Source organism: Lichenostomus cassidix, chromosome 24 (assembly GCF_008360975.1).
Source record: "Lichenostomus cassidix isolate B80296 chromosome 24, HeHo_3.0, whole genome shotgun sequence".
NCBI classification, from domain to species: Eukaryota; Metazoa; Chordata; class Aves; order Passeriformes; family Meliphagidae; genus Lichenostomus; species Lichenostomus cassidix.
In genome coordinates, this window is record NC_139504.1 from 3,627,923 (window position 1) to 3,655,685 (window position 27,763).

The 27,763-nt window shown below is 47.2% G+C and overlaps 1 protein-coding gene and 1 long non-coding RNA gene across 2 annotated transcripts in view; one reads left to right on the top strand and one right to left on the bottom strand.

Annotated features, from left to right (window-relative positions):
* The window catches only part of CLMP (CXADR like cell adhesion molecule), a 43,601-nt gene extending 16,695 nt beyond the window's left edge, over positions 1 to 26,906 (top strand). Inside the window, exons 2-7 of the mRNA XM_085081614.1 lie at positions 16,444 to 16,601; positions 17,229 to 17,430; positions 18,613 to 18,780; positions 19,521 to 19,643; positions 21,557 to 21,698; positions 23,593 to 26,906. Coding sequence (XP_084937740.1) covers positions 16,444 to 16,601; positions 17,229 to 17,430; positions 18,613 to 18,780; positions 19,521 to 19,643; positions 21,557 to 21,698; positions 23,593 to 23,887 — 1,088 coding nt within the window. The 3' untranslated portion in view covers positions 23,888 to 26,906. The remainder of the gene's footprint in view (positions 1 to 16,443; positions 16,602 to 17,228; positions 17,431 to 18,612; positions 18,781 to 19,520; positions 19,644 to 21,556; positions 21,699 to 23,592) is intronic.
* Positions 5,637 to 6,121, bottom strand: LOC146427490 (uncharacterized). The gene is made up of 2 exons (XR_014856373.1): positions 5,988 to 6,121; positions 5,637 to 5,791 (listed from the first exon to the last, which is right to left on the bottom strand). It is a non-coding gene; the product is annotated as an uncharacterized LOC146427490 (long non-coding RNA).
* Positions 26,907 to 27,763: the final 857 nt, after the last annotated feature.

Consider the following 27,763-nt stretch of genomic DNA (forward strand, 5'->3'; position numbering starts at 1 on the left):
AGTTTCTGGATCCGAACTGCTGAACTTGAGTGGATCTGATGAGTTGATGTCACAGAGAAAAGAGGTTTTCTCAGAGCGATGGAGGAGCTGAACCAAAACCAGGCTGAGGGACCTGTTGAGGGGGTTGAGCTTTGGATTTTTGGGAGTTTCATGGAGAACTCTCCATGGGGTGGAGAGCTGATCACCCCCATCTCCCTGCAGCTCTCTGTCTCTGGCTGGGTCAGGATGGAAGAAATGTGGAAATAATTGGAATGTGGGGCTTTGTTTAGGAGCTCCTGCTCAGTCTGGGTGAGGGGAAGGACCCTGCAGGACCCCCAGGCTGCTCCCAGCTGGGTTTGGGAATTCTGTGAGGCTGCAGATGCTCCAGGCTGTTTGCTGTCACACCCAGGATTTTGTCCGAATTTGCTCTCTGCACCTCCTGCTCAACCTGCTCACCTTTCCCAGTAAATCTATTTAAAACCAGCAGCGATGTGTCCAGGTGAGCACAGCATGTGTCACACCCACCCCGATGGATTGCTGCGATAATCTCCCTCTTTCCAGGGAATCTCAACTCATTGAGTCATGGAAATCCCAGCCTGGGTTCTTAATGAGCCCTGGATGCTAACAGCATCTGACAGGGAGGCTGGTTCATCAGCCTGCCCGGGCTGGGATCAGGACAGCCCCTGAGAGCTCTGAGTCGTGGAAATATCAGCCTCTTGGAGGCCTGGCAGGTTGGCAAAGGCAGGATGGAAACTAAATTTCAAGCAGTTTGTCACACCCAGGTGCTGATGGAGCTGCAGGGTCTGAAGCTGGGAACTCCGTGGTGATGTTCTGTGCTCTCTGCTGCACTGGAAATCGGTGAAACTCCATCAAAACTCACCTAATTCTGCTTTGAAAGATCTACTATTGCAGTTTTATTGTTGGTTGAGAGTTCAGTTGGTGGAACTGTGCACTTTCAAGGCCCCATTGAACTGCTATGGGCTAAAAATCTCTATTCTGAAACAAAGCTGCTTCATCAATCGCCACAAAGTCCAAATGCAGGTACAGAAATCTATTTCCAAATTTATTCCAATGACTGGACCAAGTGAGTTCTCACACTAAAACAGACCATGCAGGTGTCTGACTGACTTTCCTGTTTTCCTTCAGTCTGTCTGCTCAAATATCCTTTGTGACCCATCGGAGCTCCACATGAGAGGCCTGACTTCTCCTCAGCCTTATAATTTGTTCTAAAGATATCCACAAGGCTGCTTTTGTCCTCCTGAGAAACCCCAGGGGGGTTGAGGCTTTGTCAACCTTACCAGCTCTTTAAAATAACATTTAACCAACAGAAGTTCGGGGAAAATACAAAGCCAGAGGAATCTGAGTGCAATCACAGGCTGCTAAATGGGTGGCATTTGAAGGGGGTTGAAATTGTGAGGAATTGCAAAAAAAATCCTTCAGCTGTTTGTTTTTTCCCCAAGCCACTTGATAACCTAAAAGTTTTAAGTCTCAAATCCTCTTCTATGAGTTTCTTCCTCAGTCTCAACTTGCCTGGTGTCTCTTTTTCTACACACATTTTAAGATGCCCAGGATCACAGCTTAGTTATTCTTTATGCAGCAGCTAAATAAAATATATCCTTGTCCAATGTAAATAATACCAATCCACATCTCCAGCTAGGACCTGGAATTTGCCAAATTATATAGCCAGAAAAAAAAGCAAAAGAGAATTTTTACCAAGTAGTAATTTAGCCCTGAATGTGAAAGCCTCAGCTGCTTTAATTCTCCATATTCCTTTGGAATAAATCCCCTTCCCAAAGCAGGCAAGGCTGCTGCTTGTTTGTAGCATTTATCTCAAATTGTTTATTTATTCCATCCTAAAAGTTCTTTTGGGGGGGAAATCTCTTCTCAGCTCCCAAATGTGGCCGCAGCAGTAAATAGGAAGCTGTGACATTAAAAGTAATTGACATTAAAACGCTGTGACATTAAAATTAATCATGTTTGATGGATGGTGGAGACTGAACCCACAAGGCTCCCGGGTTCATGTTCCAGCAAGCTTTGACATTCATTCTCCCCCTCAGTTCCTGCAGCACTTATGTAACTTTTCCCCACCACTGGTCCCGAAATTGAGATGTCCTGGAGGGAGGGGTGGCTGGGGTGGGGAGGAGAAGGGATTTTCTTGGAATTCTCTGCTTGGGGAGGTGGTGTGGAAGAGTTGTTTTATTCTGAATTCGAAATTAATATCAGCTATTCAGAACTGGAGCTGAAATGGTCACATTGGTATGAAATGAAAATAAAAAGGATCACTGGGATGTTGGAGCAGAGCTGGTGGAGTTGGTGTGGAGCCTTTGTTCCCAGTGCTGGGACAATTCCAGGCAGAAAAAACCTTGTAAAAAACCCCCAAACCCAACCAAAAAACCCCCAAAACCCAACAAAAAAACCCCAAAACCCACCAAAAAACCCCCTTGGCTCTTGCAGCCCAAACAATGCCATTTTTTCTTGCCATTTTTAGTAAGAATGGGAAAACATTTCCTTTCTGCACCAGCAGTGCCAGGTTCAGGAGGAAACATTCCCAGCTGCCAGCATGGAGTGAAAAAGAAACTGAGTGCTTTTCCTTCAAGGCCTGGAGCTCCTCAGAGCTGGAGGGGATTTGCTCCAACCTGACACCTGGAAAAATCCAGCCAGGAATACTGGGAGAGCCAGGAAAGCTCATCATCCCCATGATTATTTCACAGAACAAGGCTTGTGTGAAATCCCAGCTCCCCAAAGAAGGGAGAGCTCCCCAAAACTCACCTAGAGGAGGGACAGAGAGGCAGAGATGCAGCATTTTTAATTTCCAGGACAGCATTTTCCAGCTGCCTTTTTTAGCCATGTGGAGCTGGAGAGGCCTCGGAAAACGAAGAGATGTTTTGGGAAAGAGCCAATTACCTCCTCCCAGCCTGAGCTCAGGGCTGGCTCCACTCCTAGCTGGAAACCAGAAGGAATGAGCTGATTTTGGGGTTTTTTTCCCATCCCACTGGGGGCTCTGTGAGGTGTCAATCTCTGGAAGTCAGCAAAGCCTTTTTTTCCAGGGGTGCCTTGCATGAGACTCTGTAAAATTGATATTTTTTTAAGCAAAAACTGTGTAAAAAAAAAAATTAGCTGCAGTTAAAGTTTGGCCTCATGGTTAGGGGATGAAAACTGCCAGGTGAGAGATTTCCTTTGGCTGGACATCATGAATTTTAGATTTATTCCCACCTTGGTAACTCTTGTCCCACCCTGAGTTATCCATCCTGTTTTCTATACCTGTTTTTCCCCTGCAAACTGAAAACAGGGAGAGTTCAGAGCTCCAGTGAGGAGAAAACTGAGATTTTAACAGAGAAAAGTTGTGATTTTGGTCCTTTTTTATCACCCAGGTGGCACTGTGGGATCTTTGCCTACGCAAGGAAGAAAAGTGAAAATTATAAGGTTTAAAAAAGTAAATAAATGACACTCCTGAATAGAGTATTTCCTTTTCTGGGCACTTTTCTACTTCCTTTTGTTGTCACCCAAGTCCCTGAGAGAAGCTTAGAATCCCTGAGATGGAAGGAATCCTTCAGGATTATCAAATCCAGCTCACCCCAATAAACCCACCATGCAGATTATCCCAAATTCTGGGATTTGGGAAGTAAAAACAACTTAGAAATTCACTTTTTTGGGCTGTTTTGCAGAAGTTTTTGGGCTGTTTTGGATCCCCCAGCTGTGGAGGAGGTGAAGGGGCTGAGGGTGAACAGCAGAGCCCAGAGAGCTCCACGCACAAAGTGCTTTTATCTGGGATTTTTTTCTGCCTCAAAATGCCTTTTAAAGCAGGGGGAGAAGCTGTGTCAGCTCCTATTACAGAAAATGGATTTTCCTGAAGAATTCAAGCCAGCAAAAAAACCCCATGAGTGCTGCAGAGAGCAGCCAAATATTTTGGTGGCTCCTCGTGGCGATTCTGGCTCCAGAAAATCGGGAATTTTTGAAGCCAAAATGAACCCCTTGGAACATTAGCTTGCAATAACACAAATTCCTTGCAGGAAAGCAGATTTTGTGGGGTTTGCAGATGTAAACTTGGGGTTATTTGTATTTCCAACATCACAGGAGGGAAAGGAAGCAAACTGGAGGGGTTGAGCTCCCCAGTTCTGGTTTCAATCCCCCAAATCACAGCTTTGAATGATATCAAATACCCTGCTGGGGTAAAATCTGAATATTTGCTGCGTCCCTTCTTGTGCTACTTTGTGGCAAATTCATTATTCATTAACAGCACTCCCAAATTTCAGTGCTGCCCAAATAAACATCAGGAAAACCCCAATATTTCATAGATGTTTTGCCCTGCAACCTCAGGCAATCCCAAAACAATATCAGGTGATGGATCTGACCACTCACTGGTTTATTTTCCTTTCCACATGATGGGAAAGAGCTGATACTGGAGTGAGAGTGACAGCTGGGACCTCCTCACAGGTATTTCAGCACAGAAAGAGGCTGAATTCATGAATTTCAGCACAGAAAGAGGCTGAATTAATCCAATTTCAGCACAAAAATGCTGAATTCATCAAATTTCAGCACAAAAATGCTGAATTCATCCAATTTCAGCACAGAAAGAGGCTGAATTCATTAATTTCAGCACAGAAAGAGTCTGAATTCATCAAATTTCAGCACAGAAATGCTGAATTCATCAAATTTCAGAACAAAAAGAGGCTGAATTAATCAAATTTCAGCACAAAACGAGGCTGAATTCATCACATCCTGAGCTCTATTGTCCCCCAGACCACCCAGGCTGGGGTTTGGAGCTCACCTGGGCTGTCACAGTGCCTGAAACCACCTGTGGCCCCTCAGGGACTCCTCTGCAGAGGAAAAGAGCTTTCTGTGCCTATTTTGGGGCAGTTTAGATGTTGCAGTGAAGCAGCAAAGACGAAGGTTTGAAGACTTGACTCTCCAGGATCCATCCCTGACTCCAGCCATGGAGTTTGGCACAGAGCAGTCAGTGAAAAGGCATTTCTGGAGGTGTGTGGCTCACAGCAGGCTCAGCTCCCTTTGGAACAATCCCAAGGATGTTCATTCCACATCCTATTCCAGTGCTTGACTGCTCTCAAATTGAATTTTTTCCCCAAAATCTGACTGGAACTGAAATTCCCCTGTTAGGACTTCTCCCACCCAGCTGTGCACCTCTGACAAGTCTGGCTCTGATTCCTTCAATTTTCCTGTTCCCTCAGTCAGCTTTACCTCTTTCCCCCCTGAGGCTCTGCAGGATTCCTCACTCAGATGGGAAAGGACAGAAGGGAGATGAGAGAAGCTGCAGCTTGAACAGGAAACCCAACTTGTTCTGCAGGGCTTGAGGTTCCCTTTTACCTTGAGCTGAAATGTTTCCCTCAGGGGATATTGCCCAGTTTGGGGCTCCCCAGAGTGAGATAAATGTTGGATGAGTCCTGCTAAGGACTACAAACATCATCAGAGTGTCTGCTTGGAGGGGATTTGGATTGCCTTGGGAAATTCTTTCTGACCTCCTCTGTCCTGTGGTTCACTTCTGGCAAAACTGAGATATAGGGGTTTGTAGTGGGTGCTGCAGGTGTTTTGTTGTCCTCAAAAAGTGGCTCTGAAGATGATGCTTTGATCAAAGAAAATCCAAACTAGCTGTTCCCAGGATGGGATCAGTGTAGTGTAGTCTGATTTTTGTTCTCAGACTCTTCTCCAGTGGTTTCTGATGTTTATTCAGCTTTGTGAAAAGTCAGGGCTGTTGATAAAAACACTCCTTGGTGTTAGGGAGATCAGTTGGTGGAGCTGTGGTGTGGACATCAGTCTGAATGAGGACACAGGGATGGTTTCCAGAGCTGGAGATGGCCTGAGAAGGAGGGAGGAACACCCCCAGTGTGGGGCTGGTCAGCAGTGCTCCCATTCCCCATTCCCCATTCCCCATTCCCCATTCCTCTCTCCCCATTCCCCAATCCCCATTCCCCATTCCCCATTTCCCATTCCTCATTCCCCATTCCCATTCCTCATTCCCCATTCCCATTCCTCATTCCCCATTCCCAGCTGACCTTTGCAGTGTGTGTGCTGATCAGGGTTGCCCTTTTCACATCCAATTAGCAGCACTGTTGCCTGAATCCCATTTTCACCCTCCTCCTCCTCCCTCCAAACCTCTCCCTGCTCAGCCCCCTGGAAACTCCCTGCTGCTCACCAGGGCTTCAGCTCTCACTCAGGGTGGTTTTTTTGCCCTCAGCAGGCTGATCCCCAATCCCTGCCCTTCCAAAGGGCTCTGTCTCTCCAGCCTCACTCGGGGCATCCCTCTCTGTGCCAGGGAACTGCTCTGCTCTTTCCCAGCAAAGGTCACAGGAATATTTGGCAGGAGAGAAGCTCACAATCTCCTCGCTCAGGGTTCCCTCCAGCCATGGCCCTGGGCTTTCACAGATCCGGGGGCTCTGCAGGACCCTTGGTATTTGAGAACATGGAAAATGTGTGTAACAACTCAGCTGCTGGCAGGGGAGCCCAGGGTGGGCAGGAGGAACATCTGCTTCCCTGCCAGCCTCATCCCTGTGACCATCAGCAGTGCTGCAGCTCCCGTGGACTCAGCTCTCTGCAATAACATCCCTCTCTGTCCCCCCAAAACGCTGGCAGGTTTTGTTCTACCTCAGGGAAAGCTGAAGTTTTATTTTTGGTCTTCCCACCTGCATTTTGGAAAGGTTGCTAAAATCAGAATTGAAAAGTGGTAATTTGGGCATCTTTCTGAGGGAAGGGAAATGGAGCTGCTTTCCTGTTTAGTCCTGATGTCTTTTCCAAGAATCCTAATTGGGGACTTAACTCATCCTTTGAACCTTTACAGATGAACATTTTCATACATCTACACTCAAACTGAAAAAGAAAGGGCACAGCTTTGTAAGTAAAGAAGTTTAAAAAAATCCCCAAACCAACCAATAAACACAATTTGAAAAAAAAAACAACAAACGCAATTTCCCAGATGTTTTTAAATCTCCCAAAATTTTGACAGAAGCAAAAAAAAAAAATTAATATTTCTTCATTTTCTCAGGCTGTTTCTTAGGCTGCAGCAGTGTTGCTGCACTTTTTATTGTGCATGATCCTGTCCTTTTTAGGTTTGCAGGCTGCTGTCAGGTGGAGTGGATCCAGAAGTTGGGATTTGGCAATTAGCTCCAAAGCTGGAGCCCTGTGGGGAGCAGAATCCCCCTCTGGCTCTTGTCACTGCAGGAGAACACCTTGGGTCACTGAAAACAAAAACATATATATAAAAATGCAGGAATGATGTTAAATACTTCGTGTTAAATAACATTTCTTACTTTCCTGTGTCTGAGTTTTCAGTGTCTCCCTGAATTTCAGGATGTGCAGTGCTGTCAGCCCAAAGAGCTGCTCTGCTCCCCTTTGCAAAGGGAGAATCCTTTCCAAACTGTGCTTTGTCTCCTTTTAAAGTTCTCAGCAGCGCAGTGTTCAGCCCAGTCCTTGGCTTGGAAATATGATTGAGAAGAAATTTGGGATAATTTGGAGCACAGGGGTGAGGTGAGCACACCTCGAGGTGAGGCTGAGCTCAGAGCAGTGTGAACTCACAGAGCTGCAGTGAGTTCCCTGGGCAATTCCAGCTCCCTGAAATGCAGCTGGGAGTCTCTCCCAGTGTCTGCAGTGGGGTTTGCATTCCTCACTAATCCTCACTGCTTCAGAAAGGAGGATTCAGAGCTCCTCCTCCTCTCTGAGAGCTCAGGGCAAGGTCCAGATGCTGCAAACCCTGGAAACGGCGGAAAAAATTAGAGGAAAGATGTTCATATTCCCAGAATCTGTTTGCAGCTGGTACAGAGCTGTGCCAAACTCCATGGGAAGAGCAGGGAGGGAGTTGATTCCCAGAGACCAGAATTAAAAAGTTGATCCTTTATTTAATTCCATCTGGTTCACACCAGAGCCAGCGAAAGATGAGGATCAAACAATGAGGTTTCTTTCATTTTCTTAACTCTGCCTTCAATTAATAGGAAAATAATTGCTCCTGCCTGCAACGGAATGGATGAGAAAGAGGCTGCAAACATCTGGATTGACAGAGTTTGCTCACCACTGCTCCAGAGTGAAGCTGCTGCTCCTCAGCCTGTGCAGTTTGCACCTTGGCTCCATCTCTGGAGCGTTCAGAGTTTCATTTCCCCCTCCCAGGACTTCTGGGGGTGCTGGGGAGGAGCTGCTGCTGCTCATTTTGTGCCTCGGGGTAGCCGTGGCTTTGAGGCTGAGCGGAGATGAAAAGTGACAGAGTGTTAATACATTAGGCATTCATTTTGTATCGTATTAGCGGCGCTTGTAGCGGGGAAGGGAGATGTCACAGCCGGTTAGGTGCAATTAGGAGCCACAGATGAACATCTCGGGGAGGTGAGAGGCATGTGCTGAGCTGGGAGTGAAGGCTGTGCCTTCAGACTGCTGGAAATGGGAGCTGGGGGAAAGCTGCAGGGAGGGATGGAGCTCACCTGGGAATACCTGGAGTTTCTTTATGGCAAGTTGAGAACGAGTTGAATTTCCAGAGGTGCCTGATGGTTTTTTGTCTTTTCTTTTTTATACATTTTTATACCCTTTTACTATATTTTTATAGCCATTCCCTTCCCTGGTACCCTTTACACACTCTTTGTACCTTAGCCCCACATATTTATAATTCTTGTAGTTTGATATTTAGCTTAGTTGGGGTTTTTGCAAAGCAGCAAAACCAAACATTCCCAGAGATCTAAACTCTGTCAGAATTAGAGGTTCCAACCTCGGATGGATTCTCTCTCTCTCTGGAACATATTTTGTAAACTGGGCTGTAATCTCATTTAGGGTGAGTAATTAGAATAGAGGGACAATGACTTCATTTATTAAGTTTCTTTTGGGGGGATTTAGGTAGCTATGTTAATTTGTGAGGTCCATAAAATTGTATACATACTGTACAAGATGTGCTTCTCAGCGTGTTTTCACCTTTGACAAATGTGCACCAAAGATCCTATTAAAATGAAGGTAAATTCCCTTTTCCCTTTACTGCTGTGGCTGCTTCACATTCCTACCAACCAAAAAGGCAACACCAGGACACCCAGCAGCTCACTGCCTCCTGATTAAAATCTTACACCTCCAAGCAAAAGGATAAAAATAATACAGGGAATCCTCACCCCAACATTTTTATCAGGAATCCTTTTCAATCTCTCAACTCTCTTCCCGTCTCCCCAGTTTTCTGAGTTAGCTGATGCAACCTCCTCCTCGGATTTCAAACCGGGCGAGGAAAGCTCTGATGGACAAATCCTGCTTTGAAAACAGTTTTGTTGCTGTCTCTTTGGGTTTGTATTCTGGATTCTGCTCGGTGTCTGCCTTGGGCACAGAACTTCATTTCTCTGTGCCTTCATTTGTGGCTCCCTGAACTGACAGCAACAAGAGATTCCCTGGGAGACTGAGGCCTAAGAATATTCCTCAGACAAGAGAAATCCTAGAAATTATTACTGAAACCATCTTCCTGCTCGCAGTTTTTTGAAACCAGGCAGAAGGAGTGAAATTTCCGATGTTTTGGGATGGAATGTTTAGGGGTTTTTGTTCTTTCAAAGCTTTAAGTACAAAAAGCAGCCCAGAGATGCCTGGGAAAAAAGGGAATATCAGACAGCCATTGGTGCTTCTTCCCTCCAGGAATGTGAGATCTGCACTGACAAAGTCCCAGCTGCATCCCTGAAAGGCTTGGCTGAGCTGATACAGGAGACACCTGGACTAATTTAGTGATAAAACTGCCTGGACCGAAGGCAAAGGCATTTCACACATTCCTGTGCACAAGCACTCCGTGAAGCGTTAAATGGGAAGATGCAGTGCTGGTGCCTTGTTTTCTGTTCTCCAGGGATGTAAAGCCAGAATCTCCTGGAGTTTTTAAAGTGCAAGGAGAAAACGGAAAGCACATCCAGAGCTGCTGGCTGCCTGTGAAGGTCTCTGACTAATGGAGTGTTCAATGCTTTTTTCCAGTATTCTCAAACCTTTTTAAGCTTTGGATTCAATGTGGGTTGGTGCTGAAGGTTCACTTTGGCATTTTTAGGGACAGAGTTTTGCCTCTTTACTGTAGGTGAGATTTCTAGTGGCATGAGGTCGCTGGGCACTGCAGGACCTGTCCTTCACCAATCTTCAACCCACCAGGGAATCCTCGGATTTTCCCAGGGGAATATTTCAGCCTTGCTGCTAGGGAGGGTGGCTGATCCCCTCCAGACATCAGACATTTACTCACACAGGGTGTGCACTGCTGCTGTGCTGCTGGGTGAGTTCTCCCACATCCCTGCATGGCTCAGCCAAGATTTCCTAAGGAAAATCTTGGATTTGCCAAGAAAGGAAGGATTTCCAAATGCAAGGAAGGATTGCTGGGCACTGCTGATATTTCTGTTGGTAAATTATCCCCAGCCCAACTCCAGCCCCATCCTGCTGAGCTGCTGCAAACCCCCAAAATCCAGAGGCTTTGCTTTGCGAAATGCTGGTTTTCCTGCTCTCCCCAAGCCTTCCTCTCTCCTCTGCAGCCTCAATTCCAAACTCTTCACGTCACCACTTGGAAACCCAGCCGCATGCAGGACTCTGTGTTTGCTCAGCCTCCCCCAGCTCAGCACATGTGGTTCCAATTGCAGAGGCTCTGCAGCGCTGTGTGGATGAGGATGGGGCTGGGCTGACCCCTCTCCTTCCCCCCAGCCTGTTCCGGGCAGGGAGAGCCCCTTTATCTCGCTTTTTTCGTATTTGGGATGTTTTCTCCCCACCGCGGAATTGCTGCAGGCGGAGGGGAGGCTGCAGGCAGCATGCTGGGGCCAAGCCGTGGTCACTGGGAGCACTGGGGCTCTCGGGAGAAGGCGACCCTTGGCCTGTGTGTCAGTGCCAGCCAAGGAACACAGCGAGCAGATGTCCCCGAGCACAGCATTAATTGTCCCCAGGGGAGCACGGCCGCCTCCCGCCTCTTCTCCTCGCAGCGCCAGGAATGCAGCAGAGCTGTCTGCAAGGAGACACTGCTGGATGTTTATTTTGGCCCCAAACGCTGTCAGGGTAACTGTTAGGGCTGGTGTGGTCTGAGCATGAGTGGGGCTGGCGACCTTTTGGGTTCTCCTCATAACTCTGGATAAACCAACACAGCTTTCTTTGTCCTGTTTAAAACTGGGGAAGAGAGTCCAAGGGGACAAAAATCTTAGAACTGCTTAGAGCTGTTCAGTCTGTCATCACTGCCGAGCAGCACTGGGGGGGGAAGCTGTTTGGTTTCTCAAGAGTTTCATTTGAAGACCCACCGAGCCTCAAATGCTGGAGTGTGGAACTCGTCTGTGGTCTCCTCGCTGATTGAACTCCCAAGTCACGCAAGCAGCCCAGCGACTTCGGCTCGAGATGTAATTCCTTGGCCATAAAAGTCGTTGTCAGCCTCCTGCCCCAGCAGCTCAGATTCTGAATGTGCTGCTTGCAAAACGCTGGGGTTTTTCTCCTTAGTGCTGCATGGGGGGCAGGCTCTTGCTTTTTCATCGAGGAACTCAGTAAATCATTTCCTCCAGCAAGATGAGACTCCAACAGATGTGAAATGTCTTGAATTCCTGGCTGTGAGGGAGTGGATCAGAGCTGCAGGCTGTCCTGGGCTTTTTGGTTTTAACTCCCAAATAGATTATTCCTGTATATGCCTAATTTAGACACATTCTGTTTGCAGACACTTTGATTTTAGCTCAAGAATAGCCAGGCAAAATGCAGGATTATTCAGCTAAAGGAACATTCTGGTGGAGTTCTGTGGATATTTATTCTCTCTGGGCTAATTTGAGCTTTAGGTAGGAAGTTCTTGCTTATTTGGATTATTTTTACTAAAACGAAGTACTTAAAAAAGCAGATCTGGCTGAGAGCAGCTCCAACATGGAAATAATTAATTAAACCTCCTTCATGCACTGAGGTGTTTTTTCCACCAGCCTGGATTTTGGGACGAGTGTGTGACTCAGGACCACAGGGGACAAAAATTCCTCCTGGGAAGGATCCCTTTTCCAGTCAGTGGAGTCACCCAGACATGAGGATGACTTTTAGGAGTCTCCCCAGAACAAAACAGTTGAGAACTTGTCTGCAGGGGACAATTCCTGCTCTGGAGAGGATGTGATGCACCCTGACATCAGGCCTGGCTCGCTGTTCCTGTCACACTTTCACCCAGGAAACATTTTGATCCTAACGAACAAAAACAGGCAGAGCACCTGTCACAGGTGAGACGGGAATTGTTCAGACAGGGGACAAACTGAGGGTGTGGATCGAGCTGCAATTCCTGCCTTGGCTGCTGGCTGGAAGGAAGTTCTCCTCAGCAGCAGATTTCAGGCGTTCCCTGAGTGGCTTCTGAGGTCTGGAGCTGCAGGGAAATTGCAGGTTGGATTTCTGCTCCTCCCTGGACATCAGGGCTTTGGAATAGAGGCTGATCTTGGATAAAAAGCCAAAATAAAGTATAAAAAATGTCGCTGAAGGATAAACTTCACAGCTGTTCCTGAAGAAGCTGAAATTTTTGAAGATCTGTTTTGGATATTCACATCTGAAATGAGCTTTGGTGCAGATATGGTTTGGGCCACACAAAGAATTATTCTGCATTTCTTTTTTCTTGATTCCCTGAGTCTTTTCTAGGCTGTTCCTCCTAATTCCAGCAGTTCAGTGATACAGCCCAACCTATTACTTTTTAAATAGCAGAATCTATTTTTAGCATTGCTCCCTAATTCAAACCTTCTGAACCTACTGAAAGATTTAAAATCTGGAAGCTCTTTAGCTTTTAGGACGTGAATTTGCCTACAAATAAAAACGTCAGCAAAGCATTTATTTCCCCTTTGATTCTGCTCGTCTGGCAATGTATATTTGATGTTGGGCTGTGGGTGTGTTTGTGTTCATACACAGAATGGTGATGGGTATGGAAACACTCTGAGGGATGGATGTGAAGGATTTTCAGCATGGATGTGAAAATGTGGGATCCTGGTAAGGATTCAGGCATGGAAACACAACTTGGGATGGACATAATTTGTGATAAGGCCAAATAAAATCCCAGTTTATTCAGCATTTGCTGCTTGCTGTGTTGCACAGCCTCCTTAGTTCTACACTCATTTCAAAGGGCTGATTCTGAGGAAATTGAAACCCTCTTACAACAAAAGGAGAAGTCCTTAAAATGCTGAAATGAGTTCTGAGGAATTCTTCCACACTGACATCTTTGCGTGAGGGATCCAGGCTGTTGTCCATGGATTTTTTTTTTATAATTTAAACCCTGCCATGTGTGCAAGGCAGAAGGGGCTGAGAAAGGCTAAAATCCCCTCTGAGCTCTTTCCCTGGCCAACCTCGTGTGGGCACAGCCTGGATGGCTTCGGGTTTGATTAAAATCTTTGTTGCTGTGTGTTCCATGGAGATTTCAACATGGGGAGGAGGAGAGGATCATTTTCTGCTGTCTGCAGGGTGCTGGCTGAGTTATTGTCCTCAGAACAATGGGGAGAAGAGTCACACAGGGTTTGCACCAAAGCCTTCAGGCCAATGCATCCAAAAACATTTTTAAAAAAAGAGTTGGAATAAGTAGGAAAACCAATCCCACCTCCTGCTGGAGTCATGGGACAGGAGCTGAGTAAATCCAAAAGCAGCCATTCCCCACAGGATGTGGAAGGAGGATGAGGGTTTTGGGGGAAGAAGTGCGGAGCCTGCAGAAATGTGGAATTATTTTGGATGGGATTGCTGGGAAAATCATCCCTTTTTTTCATCTGCTGAGTGAAGCATCCAGCGCTGAGGCCACCCAGGGCTTTGGGAGGGGAAGGTTTGGAGTCAAAGGGCTCCCAGGGATAAATCTTTTTGCAATCCAGCCCTGAGTCCTGGCCAGTGCTGCTGGACTTCCACATTCCTCTGGAAGTCTTGGAAATTAAATTTAAACTGGGCAGGGAAATGGTTAAAAGCATCTCATTTTTTGGGGCTGTCCTTGCAAGGCCTCATCTGCACAACTCCAGACAACTTCAGGGAATGGTTATTCCTCTTTGGATAATAAAGCAATTTTAATAACCTGGGAGGGACCTGCATCTGTTCCTCACTCCTTTTTCCTCTCCTATTCCATAAATTCCAGCAGATAGCTACACATAAATCACAATTCCATCCCTGTTTGCTGCAGCCAGACCCTCCCCAAATTATGGAAAATATGAGATTTGTTCGTGTTGAGTTCTCTTTGGATTTTTGGGACTAATTTTGGGTACTTGGATGGGTACTTTTGGGTACTTGGATGAGGCTGTTTTGGGTTCCTTTTAACAGGTAGAGGTGACTGGAAAGCAATAAAGTGAAGGGTGCTGCCCAGAGCAGCTGCAAAACTCAAAATCCTTTGGGAGTTTTCAGGCATTGTTAAAGGATTAATAAGGATTAAAGAGACAAATCAGGGATTTTTAAATAAGATTTTTTCCTAATAACGTTATGGAAAAGTTTGCACAGTGCCTGGTTATTGAATCAGTGCTGAATCAGCTCCGAATTATTTCTGGTTCTTTGAGAAAAATAAAGGGATCTTTAGGAATTTTTTTGCTATTCCACTGGATATCTCCCTGATTTTTCTCCCTATTTTCCATTTACAAGCACAGGACTCTCCCTCAAACCCCCAGATATTTTCTGGGAGCAGCAAAAATCACTCCAAGGTGTGAACTTTGCCAAACCCACCGCGAAAGGAACGAAAACTGTCACAATCTCCCAAAATATTTATAATTTCACACGAAAAGCCTCGACCAGGATGAAGTTTTAACCCACAGGTTTTGCCCAAACCCTCAGAGCTCCACAAATGTCACAAATGCCGTGTGAATGTCCCCACCGCGGGCTAAATTAAGGTTATTGATCAGTGATTGGAGCGCTAATGAGGGCAGAGAGCAGCAGCGGGGGCTCCAGGGAAAAGCTGGATCCGTCCTGGGCAGGAATCCTAATTGTATTTGGCAGATGGAGCTTTGAGAGCTGCGAACGCAGTGCTAAAGTGGATTACTTTTCCCTTTAAAGAAAGCAGCTAATGTGGCCGAAAAGGAGCTTTCACTGCCATCAATTCGTGCTGGGGAGGAGAGATTGGGCTTTGGCAAGATTCCACCTGGGTTGAAATTCTCATTGTTTTACGCACAAAGTGGGTGATAACTCTTGATAAAGGGGTTGGGAAGGATGAATTAAATATCAAAATGTCATGGTAATTCGGGTAGGTCTGAGAATGGGAGCAGGAACAGAAGGAATTTTCTAAAAGTTGATTCTGAAAAAAAGTGGAAAAGATGAGAAAGTGTCGTGTTGGATGTAAATCTTCTGTCTGCTTTTCAATTGAAGGTTCAGCATTCCCTGTTTAAATAGTACAAAAGCATATAAATAGAAAATAATAATATAAAAAGTACAGGAACAAATCCAGCCTGCGTAACTGGCACTTCTTATGCTCTGTCCTCCCAGGACTGTGTGTTCAGTCCCACATGTGACTTCCCAGGGCTGCAAACTTCCCCAGTTTTCATCAGTTTTGCAATATTTGGCCCAAGAAGCAAAATATTTCCTCCCACTTCATTTCACAGAAAAGAAAAAAAAAACAGAAAAAAAGGAAAAAAAAGTTTTAGGATTTTGTCTTGAACAGCAAAGACTGCAGAACAACCCAAGATCCCTCTGAAGATTCATATCCCAAAGGGCAGAAATCCCCACGGAAATTTGGTTGGCAAATTTTTGGTTTTAACCTGGGACATCCCTGACCCCAACGCCTGTAACTTTCCCCTCCCTCTGACCTTGTGGCTCAGTTTTAACTGACTTTGAGCTTTCCGTGGTGACTCCACGTCCTCAAGCTGGAGATGGGCAAAGCCAGGAACTTATGGCGGATTTTTGTTCAGTTTTAGCACGGATGCAGAATAAAAACTCGAGCAGACTGTGCCTAACGCAGTGCTAGCTGAACATCCTATTTTCCTGCCGTGCATCACCTCCTGGGTCAGATTTTAGGGCGTCAACACCCATTTTGGGGTTTTTTTTGTCTCACATTCCAAGGGCTCTGCTTCCCTCTAGTGGATCCGCTCAGCACTTTGCTTTTTCTTTCTTTTTCAGACCCTGACGAAGCGTTTTTGACAACTCTTTTCTTTTTTGAACGTTGCTATTCAAAGCTACTTCCCAATCTTACTTGTCCCACGGTTTCCTTAAGTTTAACCCTCTTCTTGCTGGGCTGGTTGCTTATTTCCAGCGCTGAAATACATTAATATTATCCAGTTTTAGAGAAGAGACTCCAAGCTTTTGCCAGAGTGCCAGAGGGATAAACTGAAGGTTTTCTGGGTGGAAATGATGCTTTTGAATTGAGGCAGTAAGAGGTGAAGGCAGAGCTGGGGGGGGTGATCCTGAATTTGGGGTGTGCAGAGGGTGTGGGTGAGATGTGAGCACTGCCAGCTGACAGGGTGTGAAACCATCTGCTCCAATATCGGTGTGAAAATTCCCAGCTATGGATCGATGTCTCCTCAAATCAGCTGCAATCTGTGCAGGGAGTAGAGCTTTGCTGGGAGGAAAATGAGGAAGAATCCAGCGAAATTTTATCAGGTAACCCCACTGGGGTTTGTCTTGCAGCCTCCTGTTCGGTTTGGTTCTGCGAGGCTCAGACGGAATTCAAGCGAGTGGCAGAGGAGAACGTCACCCTGCCGTGCCACCACCGCCTGGGGCTGCTGGAGCAGGGCAGCCTGGACATCGAGTGGCTGCTGCACATCTCCGAGACGGTGCAGAAAGCGGTGGGTTTGCCGAGAAAATCACTTTATTTCCACATCCCCTGCGTTTAACAGCGCTGCTGGGATGATGTTTGCAAGTTATTTTATTTATTCTGATGTTTAGCAAACACAGCCGATGGAGAGAGATCTGTAATGTGTAAAAGGTATTTGATATCCACACATGCTGGGTTGGGACAGGTTGTGTTACAGTGGAATTTTTTTTTAAGTGTAGCCAATCTTGGTTAGATAAAGTTCAGGATTCAGAATTGCCCTTCAGGCTTGCAGAATAACCTTGGGCTTTGCAGGCCCACTTTTGGAATCCTTGGTTTCAGGACAAAACACAGCAGTTTGGGCCTTATAAAAATGAGGTCTGCAGTGGTGTAAATTAGCACAGCCAAACCCACAGAGTGCTTTGATGCGTCGTGGCACAAACTGCTATCTATTTCAACACTTGTATCAATGCCCAGCATAAATCTCCAGGAGAAATATATTTCATACATCATTCTCAGGGTAGAAATCCAGGTTTGCTTTCCCACCCTGCCTGTGTGACCCTTGACAAGTCACTTAATCACAGTGTGGAGTTCCTGAAACGCTCGGATTTGTTGTTCCATGTGAAAATAAAACGACAACTCCATGTCTGTGTGCTCCTAGGTGATCACCTACTCGGGGGGCCGTGTCTATGATGACCTGAACGAGGAGCAGAAAGGTCGTGTTTCCTTCACCTCCAACTTCCTGGCTGGAGATGCATCCTTGCAGATCATCTCCCTGCAGTCCAGCGATGCAGGGAAATACATCTGCAAGGTTAAAAACGCCGGGCAGTACGAGTGGGCTCGCATCACCCTCAAGGTTGTAGGTAAGGACACTTTATTGTCCTCCCAGGGGGGAAAAAATAAAAATCCAGACTCACTTCCCGGGGAGAGATTTATTTCGGCAGGGTGTAAATACACAGATCGTGTTTCAGCACCCAATTCTGTCTGCCTTGGCAATTTTTGGCAAAGGACAGGCCACAGGAAGAGCCTCCAGAACTGGTGGGAGGTAGTTGTGATGAGCTGCAAACCCATTCTGCCCAAAGCATCCCGATGATCTCATCACCCAAAGCAGGCTGATATTCCATCTCAGCTGCCATCAGCCTGCCCACACCTCCTGCTGGGGACTGGCACTTGGTGTCCCTGCAGCAGCCCAACTGATCCGAGTCACTGCAGGTGACAAATCAGCAGCTGGGGCTGGCATTTCCCACCCATGTTTTCAGTCTCTTTTTCACACACTCGGCGATCCCAGGAAGAGTCCTGTGGCCTGCAGGATACTGAGGGGAGAAGGAAGAGCTGGAGAAGTGAAGGGAGGGAAAGATGTTCTCTAAATTGTCCCTGGAAGAGGAATGTGGTGGTTGAGCTCCACTGGTGCAAGTAACCATGAGGCAAAGTGACATGGAGTGTTAGGATGTCATTTTTATGACTGAGCCAGCCAGCTCCACTATGGGGTTGTAGCTAAAATCCCCTAAAAACCGTCCCTGGTGTGATTCTGATGCCTGACGAGGTTTCCTAAAATAGAGGGTGGACAAAGTTAGGAGAATAAAAAGCAGATAAATTTATTGAAGGCCTTCAGGTGCATTTAGGGCAGACAGAGCCTATTCGAGAGGCTACACCCAAAATGGACAGTGAGTCATGAGTTTTTAATACTTTGTAAATTCTGTCCATTAACCTATTGAGCCTTAATCATCCAATTACACCTTCAGGTGATGGAGTCAATTACCCCAAGTTTGCTCCCCCAATTCATTGCTATTTACATATTTTGGAGCCCTGAGGCAGCAAAGTGTCCTTGGATTCCCAACTGAGAGGAATTGTTTTGTCTAAAAAATGCTGGGAACAGGAGCTTTAGCACTCTATATGGAGTCCAGAGCCACACACTAAAACTACAGATACACTAAAGCTAAAATCCTAGGCATCAACTCCTTAGCTCTTTCCAGGGAAGGCAAACCTTGGAAGCTTTTAACCACCACAGGAAAGGTGTCTGCATGGCCTGTCTTTTCTCCTCGCAGAGAAACCCTCCAAGCCCAAGTGCTGGCTGGAAGGGGAGCTGCAGGAGGGGAAGGAGCTGTCCCTGCAGTGCCGCTCGGCCTCGGGCACTGCGCCCATCTCCTACCGCTGGCAGCGCATCAGCCCGGAGGACGAGAGAGCAGAGCACCTCCCGCCCAACTCCAGAGTCAGTAAGTCGGGCAATTCATCCCTCCCTTCCCTCGGGGCTCGGCGGGCGGCGGGTGGAGGGGACGGTGATGCTCCAGGAGTTAACAAATCGCTTTCCCATCGTTGTGGAAGTTGCTCCAACCCCAAAGTCCGGTTTGTGCCCCAATGCGCTACCCACAGTTCAAGTTTCTCAGTTACTCCTGAGAAACAAAAGCCCTCCAGCAGTATTTTTAATGTTAGAGAGTCAAGGCGTTACTTTATCCTCTGGCCAGGATGTTGTTCTGTTCCTCAGAAATCATCTCGTCCACACACAGCCAAGGTGTGCAGAGAGAATCATTCCATGACACATGAATTTTACTGGATTTTTCAGATATTTTATACAGTCAAAACTCGCAGAAAAGTGTTGGTTCAGTGCTCATTGGTCCCAAATTGCAGTTTCTAGTTTTTGGTTTCCTATTGGATCCAGATTTCTTGTCTCCTATGCTAATTAGGTATTCTTTGTTATCTCTCTTGTCTCAGACTATATGTGTTTGACCATGCCTGAGGTTTGGAGCTGATGTTCCACTAAAGGCCACTGATAGTCTTTCGGGCTACTCCCACTGTGTTGAGATGCTAAATGGTGCAACATTCCTTAAAAAAAACCTCCAAAAATTCCTTCACCTCAGGCAAAGACAAACAAATCCTGACTAGAGAAATACAAATTGTAAAAACACAATTTTTAAATTGTTTCTAACAACTCCGGGGTTGTTTTTTCCCGTTGCAGACATCTCCAACCCCGGGCAGGTGCTGCTGAAGAATCTCACCCGGATGAGCACGGGGCTGTACCAGTGTGTCGCCACCAACGAGGCGGGGCAGGAGAGCTGCGCCCTGCAGGTGACAGTGCAGCGTAAGTGGCACTCAGGGTCCCTGTCCTGCTCCAGGAGGGACACGCTGCCCCCCAGCTCTGCCACCTGCAAAACTCTGTGCCGAACTGATGTCTGAAACAGGCATCCTGAAACAGAGGGCAAGAGAATTAGGGGTATAAAAAGCGGATAAATTTATTCAAGGCTTTCAAGGTACACTCGGGCAAGCAAAGTCATCTCGAGGTAAAACACTCAAAATGGACTCTGGGTCAGGAGCTCTTCACCTTTTATAAGTTTTGCCTTATTAGCACATTGGTCCCTAATTCTCCAATCACACCTTCAGGCCATTATATTAACCACCCCAGGCCTTGCTTCCCCCTTTCCATCCTCGTTTACATGTTTTGCAAACAAGGGTAACAAATATGTCCTTGAATTTCTATCCAGAGAGCTTTGTTTTGGTTAAATGTGTTGGGAACAGAGGTTTGCAGCATTCTGTAAGAGCACAGAACTACACTGAGTTACAGACACATGGAGAGAAAAACAAAATTATTAAGGCATCGAAACCTTTGCCCTTTCATACTTTAATCACGTGAAATAATTATTTATCACGCTTTTAATTCGCACTGCAGCCCTCACCCAAAACGGTGACAACAGCACAACCTGAGCCCAAACGGTGGTTTTGTCACTTTAGATGTCCGGGTCGGGTAGAAACTTTGATTTTCAGAATGATTCATGAAACACAGGCAGGGGAAATGGTGAGTTAGAGGTTCTTCTGACTGGAGTGATTGCATGAGGTTACTCTCAGGTATAACTCTGGATATTCCATCATTCCAAATCATGTATTTGCTGCACTTGGGACAGCAAATTATCTAAAGGCAGTTGGACAGGCTGACAGTGACACGGAATAATCTGCAGGACAAAAAGTAACTTTCGACATGATTTAGTTTTAATCAGGATTTAGTCATTTCTGCCTGAAGAGCAGAGGTTAAAATCCCCTGCCTAACCCCACCAGGAGGGTGCATCTCTCCTGGGGTGTCTTTTGCCATCTGCTTGCCAGAAAAAGGGTGGAGTTTATCACCCAAACCCCAACAACAGAGTTTCGCAGCTCTCACTGCTGCAACTGCTCTGATAAGACTCCCAGCAAAGAATTTCCTCTTGGAAAATCCATAGCTTTGGAATTTTTCTGCCCAGCCAAGCCTGAAATAACTGGAATATGGAATAAGGCAAACCGGTTTGCCTCGGGCATGTGAAGTAAAAGCGTCCAGGCAGCTTTTATGCCAATTGAGCTGAATTGGTTTAAAACCTCGCTTGGGTTTTGTTAAACCCTCCGGAGGGACTGAGCCTTAAGGAAACAACTTTCAGCCAAGCCCAACATAACCACTTTTATCAGAAGAAGTTGTCATAAAGTATCAGCGAAAGGCCTGTAATTCATGGGAAATGTTCTCTCATTAGCTTGGCTGGTTGGGATGATAAATGCCCTGCTCAGGATGGTCTTCCTTTCCTCCTCCTTTCACCCCACCTCAGGTCACCCCACCAGCTGAATAATTAATTTTGTGAGTGAGTTGTATCGTTTAAAAGTAAATTGAAGGGGGGAAAGAATATTTATGGGGAAACCTTCTTAGTTCAAACACTCTTGTGCCTCTGGGATGCTGCCTGGTGTTTCACACGTTTCCTTTCTTCCTATTTTCTGTGCACTGAAAATGGGATTTTCCTTCCTCATTTCAACTCTGCCCCACACCGCAGGCCCAGCACTTGTGATCCCACTTCTCCAGAGGTGATCCCTTTGCTCGCTGCCAGCTCAGATAAACTGGTTCGACTTCTGTGTGGGGACACGCCTAAAAAAATAAACTTAAAACCTTCTGTGCCGAGTTCTACCCAGCGCTGGGAGTTGTAGGCTGGACTAGAACCTGATCACACCAAGAAAAGTTCACCAATAAATGTATTTTCTGCACAACAGATGCCCAAAACATCGGCATGATCGCCGGGGCAGTGTGCGGAGTGGTGGTGGGACTGTCCCTCCTGGTCCTGGTGGTGAGGCTGACGATAAGGAGGAAAGAAAAGAAGAGATACGAGGAAGAGGAGGCCCCGAATGAAATCAGGTAACGCCTTTTATTTAATCCCACCTCCCACACTCCCTCCTCGCAGTTTCACACGGCTTTGCAGCGCGGTTTGAAGGAACTATAAGTAGCTTTAAGCGTCTTCAAAGGTTGCTCCAGAAAGCTTTTAAAGTCTCTGTGAAGTAGCAGCGACAAATTTCTTGACTGAGAATCTTTGTGAAGACTTTCCAGAAAATTAGATTCAACTCCCCCCCTCCTCCCCCCGGGCAAATCAGCACAGACCTCAACCAACTGTTTTCTCTCACATTTGCAATTTCAGTATGTTTAAAGCATTTGCATATTCTTTTATGGCGTTCAAGTAAAGCTGCTTGTCCCTTGTGGTTCTGAGAGGGTTTGGGGGTGATTTCCTTTCCTCCTTTCTTTCCTTTCCTTTCCCTTCCCCTCTTCTTCCCCCCATTCTTTCCCCCTTCCTTCCCCCTCTTTTCCCCTCTTCTTTCTCCCTTCTTTCCCCGTTGTCTTCCCTCTTGTTTCCTCCCTTTCCCCCTCTCATTCCCCCCTTTTTTTCTCTTCTTCCCACCTTTCCCCCTTCCCCCCTTTTTTCTCCTTCTTTCCCTTCTTTTCCCCTTTCTCTTCTTTCTCCCTTCTTTCCCTCCCCCCTTCTCCCCTTCTTTCTTCCTTTTTCCCCCCTTTTTCCCCCTCTTCTTTCTTCCTCCTTTCTCCCTTCTTTCCCCTTTTCCCCTCTCACTTGCAGTTTCCCTTGGGCACACAATGAAGCAGAGAACTTCTCTGAGTCCTCCTTGAGCCCTCTGAGCAACTGCTCCCCTGGATTTAGCTCCGGGTGAGCAACCCGAGCAGGGAGGGGAGCAGGAGCACCAGGAATGCTCCCGGAGCTCATCTGCTCCCTGGCCCTGAGCTCCCCTAGGCAGGGCTTGGGCTCCAGCCAGAGCCTCAGCCGCTCGGGAAGGAAAGCGCTGGAAAGAGCTATTTCCAGGAATGAGTTAGAGCCGCTGCCGCCCTCGAAGAAACAAACCCTTGATCCATCTTTGTGTCTATTTCTACGGCCGCCCGGCCCCGTGTGACATCTCTGTGTCACCAGGCACCTCTAATCCCTGCAGCAGCTGACTGCTCTCGGGTTGCCTGCACTGAGGCAGTCTCTGCTGATTTCTTGCCCTTTTCCTGTTTCCTTTGCACTCACATCTTGCCTTTTCGGTTTGAGCCTCACCCTCTCGTTATCACCTTTTCGCGCCTGACTGTTACATCCTCCCCCTCTTTCTCCCTCTTTCTCTCCGGACCCACTCCTTGCGCTTCTTTCACTACCCTCGGGGGTGATTTGAAGTGGAAGAACCAGTTCCAGGCAGTCTTGCCTTTTGTCATTCGGGCTGAGGATTGCAGGGCAGACAGCTCTATCTGCTCTGTTTGCTCTGACACTCGGCGTTCATTGCACTCACAGAGCTGTTTGTGAGCAAAATGGTTATTCCAAACGTGTTTATTCCAAACGTGTTTATTCCAAACGTGTTTACCAAGAGCCCTAAAGGGCAATGGGGAGTTTGAGCCACAAAGTTACACAGCAGAGAGTTTGGATAAGTCCTGCAGGATAGTTTGTCCTGAAAGGGGAAAGCCCGTGGGAAAGGGAAGGGATGGCCTTGGAAATGTGTGATTTTCAAACTCCAGCAGATGCAAGTGTTGGATAAATAAGTGCTGCTGTTGTGAGCAGGAGGAACGCCTTTGATAATCTCCCTTCTCCTCCCAATTCTGTTCCAAACCCTTAAAGGAGAAGCAGTGCCAGATCCCTACCAAACTAAACTAACTCCCAAAAATAACGTTTCAATCCATAACTTGGAAAAACTCCCCACCAGGTGATTTGCAGGTGATTTTTACCCGCGGCAGCACTGCAGAGGGGTTCAATAATCTTCCCTCCCCGTGTCTCTGGTTGCAGGGAGGACGCAGAGGCGCCCAAGGCTCACCTCGTCAAGCCCAGCTCCTCCTCCTCGGGCTCCAGGAGCTCCCGCTCGGGTTCCTCCTCCACCAGGTCCACAGCCAACAGTGCCTCCCGCAGCCAGCGGACTTTGTCCACCGAAGCCACTCCCCACCTCACCCCTCCCCAGTACAGCCACCGGCAGCTGGAGAGGAAGGACACGGAGCCAAAGAGAGTCGACTACAACCACCTGGTGAAGATGGGAGGCACGGCGGTGATGGTGCCCGCGCAGAGCAGGGCGTTCCAGACCGTGTGAATGAGTGAATGAGTGCCCACCGAGCGTCCTGCTGCCCAAAAACCACCTCACACACCACCAGCCACGTAGGAATCGCTAGGGTAGCTAGTTCTCTTCCTGGTCAGCTTAAATCTTAATCACTTGGGGTTATTCACACCACGCGAAGCCCTCCACTGAGCTCTTTCTGAGCATCTTCCAGCACTGAGGTTCTGATAATTTTCTTTTATTGAAGAAAGATACATTGGAGGGAGAAAGGAGCTTCTTTCTAAATTATCTTTTTTTTTTTTTTTAATGGAACACTGAGCATTTCAACACTACGACAGCAAAGCGCTGTACAAGTGAAAAGAAGCCAAACCTCAGGATTTTTAAAAAGGGATCAACAGAGACTTCAATATCCCAGAGAGGTCCTGTGGGAAGGGAGAAATCTCCTGGACTGGTTTTGGAGAAGTTTCTCGGAGATGCATTGTCTTAAGTGAAGATTTGGAGGCAGGCTCTCTGCTGAGGGTGTTCAGCCTCAAAGGGAACTGACAGGTGCTTCATATTTTCTGCGTTCAGTGGAATACTGGAGGCTGTAACTACAGTGGAAATGAAAGAATCACTCAAAAAAAAAAAAAAAGGACAAGAGATGCAGTATTAAGGTGTCTGAACTAAACCCTGTACTAAAGAGAAAGGACCTTTTCTATCAAGCAAACAGAGGTGCTTTAATTGCCAGAATAAACTTAACGATCAAACCCCCAGAGACAGGGCCGGGAGCCTGACTCTGCTGCCCTGGGCAGCACTGCAAAACCTCGGCAGCCCCAGGGAGGGTTGGCTGTGCCAAATGAGCCTTAGGAGAGGAGATGAGGGCACTGAATCCAGCAGGGAGCAGTGCCCCGAACGGGGAGGGCCAGCGATGTGCCAAAAGGACTGCATGGAGCATCGGGAAGGGGTTAGCTCCAGGTGGAGGATCGGCCAGGTTTGGGGGAGGTTGGTTTGGTTTTCTGCTGGAGAAGCCTTATGGGAAGGTGTTCCCACACTGAACGGACAGCACTCCTGAGATGAGCTCCAGGGAAGGCCTGAAGGATCCCCTGACAGAGGAAAGCACACCTGGGACAGGTAAACAAGTACAAAATGCTGCTTCCACTGGGAAATCTCCATGGATGTTGTCCCACTCCACACCAAACGCTGGGCCATGTGCTACAGCTGAGGCTTAAACCTGCAGCAAGACTCTTAAAAATTGCAAGGATTGTAAAAAATGTTTGTTGAGATGAACCAGGATAAGCGTTTCCAAGGAATATGAAGTTAGGGAAGGATGGGAGGGAGGGAGGGACCAATGCAGAGTTCTGTCACTGATATTTTCCTCTGAAGGACTTGGCTCTGACCACTGCTACACACAAGACACTGAGCTTGTAGGTTCTAGATTCCTGTATTCCTAGCCTGGGGATTTGCTATTTAAAAAATGAGGGTGTTTGGGTATTTTTTTTTTTTCCCATTTGAGGGAGGGAAGGTTTTCTCCAATTTGTGGAAAGAGCCTACAGAAGATGGATGAGCACAGAAGAACCACAGATCTATAACTTTCACTCCAGGACTGTCATTAATCTCCTTTTCTGACTGAGACCCAGAATTCTAATTTCTTTACTTGAGACCTTTAACAACCTGATCAAAGCCAAGCCCTGCTCGGGCTACTTCCATAAGGGAAACAATTTTCAAACTTGCCTCACACTCTGTGAGAACTTCCCTTTCTAGTCACCCAAAATTCCGTTGCTTTCTCCACCCCAGATTTAACCCTTGGCAGGATAAATCGCTGATGCTGTGCAGGGGAAATGATCCAAAGTCACAGCTTTCAATAAGGGAGACCTGGTGTTTGATAAGCTGCTACTTAATAAGTACTTGCTACTTGATAAGCAGCTCCTGGTGTTGGATCCTCTGTCATTTCCCCCAGGATGCTCCAGGAGCACAGCCCTGCATCAGCCCTGTTTGAAGCAGCAGCTCTGAGTGTCTGTGATTGCTCTGCAGCTGCTCTTTTCCTGAGCCCTGAAGGCTCAGGCACTCCAAAGCACTCCCAAGCCACTCCAGAGCTGGGAAAATCCCAGGAGCAGGAATAGGATGGCTGAAGCAGCTTGTGGGTTCTCCTGTGGTTGCTCACTGTGCTGAACATCCCCTGTCTGCCCCCGAGGATCCTCACTGCCTCCACAGAAACCCAGGAGTGCTTTGGCCATGCCTGAGCACCCAGGAGCTCTTTGTCACAAAGGCAGGGTGACAATTCCAGCAGCTGAGCTGGCCGCAGCTCACAGCCAAAGGCTCGGGGGCAGTTTGGAGTCACAGCCCAGCCTGGTAATTAGCAGTGAGGAATCTCCTCTCTGCAGCCTGGAGGGGAGGAGAATTTGCCCTGGCAGGTTTTCCTGGAGCCCTTGGGAATGGGCTGTGTCCATCCAGCTCTCTCCTGCTGTCCTGGAACAGAGAAGCCACTTGTCCTGGGACCAGTCTGGTGACACGGGCTGGGAGCTTGGGGAGCCCTGGGGATGGTCAGGCAGAGCTGCAGAGGCTGAAGCTGCTCTGGTGATCAATCCTGGCTGCTCCAAGCTCTGCTGGCTTGGAATTTCCAGGCCCTGCTGGGATGCACTGCCCAGGTATTCCAGCCCACACCTCAGTGACCTCCCCGGGAAGGGACAAGCTCATCACCCACAGGGAACAGGAGAAAGGGATCATTCCAAAGGTATCCTATTTTCCAAGCTCCACACCATCAGGAGTTGCACAAGGGAAGCAAACAAGCCAAACTCTGTTTTGTAAAATAGTGTATTAAAGCAGTTACTGTCATATACCAGCTATTACTTGTGTGATTAAATGCCTACCATGTTATGTAGCTTTTTGTTTCTCAGCAGCTAAGCTAAGCTTCCATCTCTGCTATGATTGGTGTACTTGTACTGTGTCTGAACAACTCAGAGGAAAGCAAATATTTATTATTGATTCCTTTGAATCAATGATTTCATAATTTTTCTTTTTTTGGTTGGTTGTTTTATAAATAAAGGTGCTGCAGCTGAAGCACTGCAGCTCAACTCAACTTGTGCCATTTTCCGTGGTGTGTTCCATGCTGTCAAGTACGGGGAAAAAAGGATGAGTTAAAAATACCATTTTTAAGCTAAGGAGGCCTATGTGCATATTTGCATGGGAAGCGTGGGGAAAATGGGAAATTTTTTCAGTCTCAATTCTGTGACATTTCCCAGAAAAAGTGAAACCCTGGCTGTGTGGAAGTAAATGTTGTTTTGTCTTCCACGCAGCCACTTCACCTGGGCTATTTTGGCTGAGGACACGAGTGCTGGAAGCCAACCTGGTAAATAATTCCAGCCCAACAACCCCTGGTGGCTTCATCCTCCCCCATCCTGTGACCTTCCTGCTGAACCAGCCCACGTGTTTGGCTTCCTCATGAGCCGTGAGGTGAGGAGGAAACCTTGAGCTGCGTTCAGACAGTCCAGATCTCTGCAGATAAACGTTGGGAGGCAGCTCACGGCAAGCTCCAGACGGGGAGCTGGGGGTGGGATTTAGGGGAATTAACCGTGATGCTGGCTGGTTTCTCTCAGCCTTTCTTCCCCCGCAGGGTGTTTTGCAGAGGTCTCCCGACATCAGCAATAGTTGTTACTGAAATCTGGGAGTAAAAATTGCGACATAATTAGGCAGTGGTTGAAACAAAACAGGGTGACAACACAGTGGTCTCCTAGGTGTGTCCTGTCTGTCCCGAATTCCAGAGCTGTTCCCGGCTCCCACTGGAGTTGGTGACATTAAAAACCCGTTTTGAGAGGAGTTGTGCAGTTGCAGTTACAGGATCAGGAATTTTGGGTTATTTTTAACCCGAGCAGTTTGTCCTGACACACTGAAAGGGGGAACCCCGTGGGAAAGGGAAGTGATGGCCTTGGAAATGTG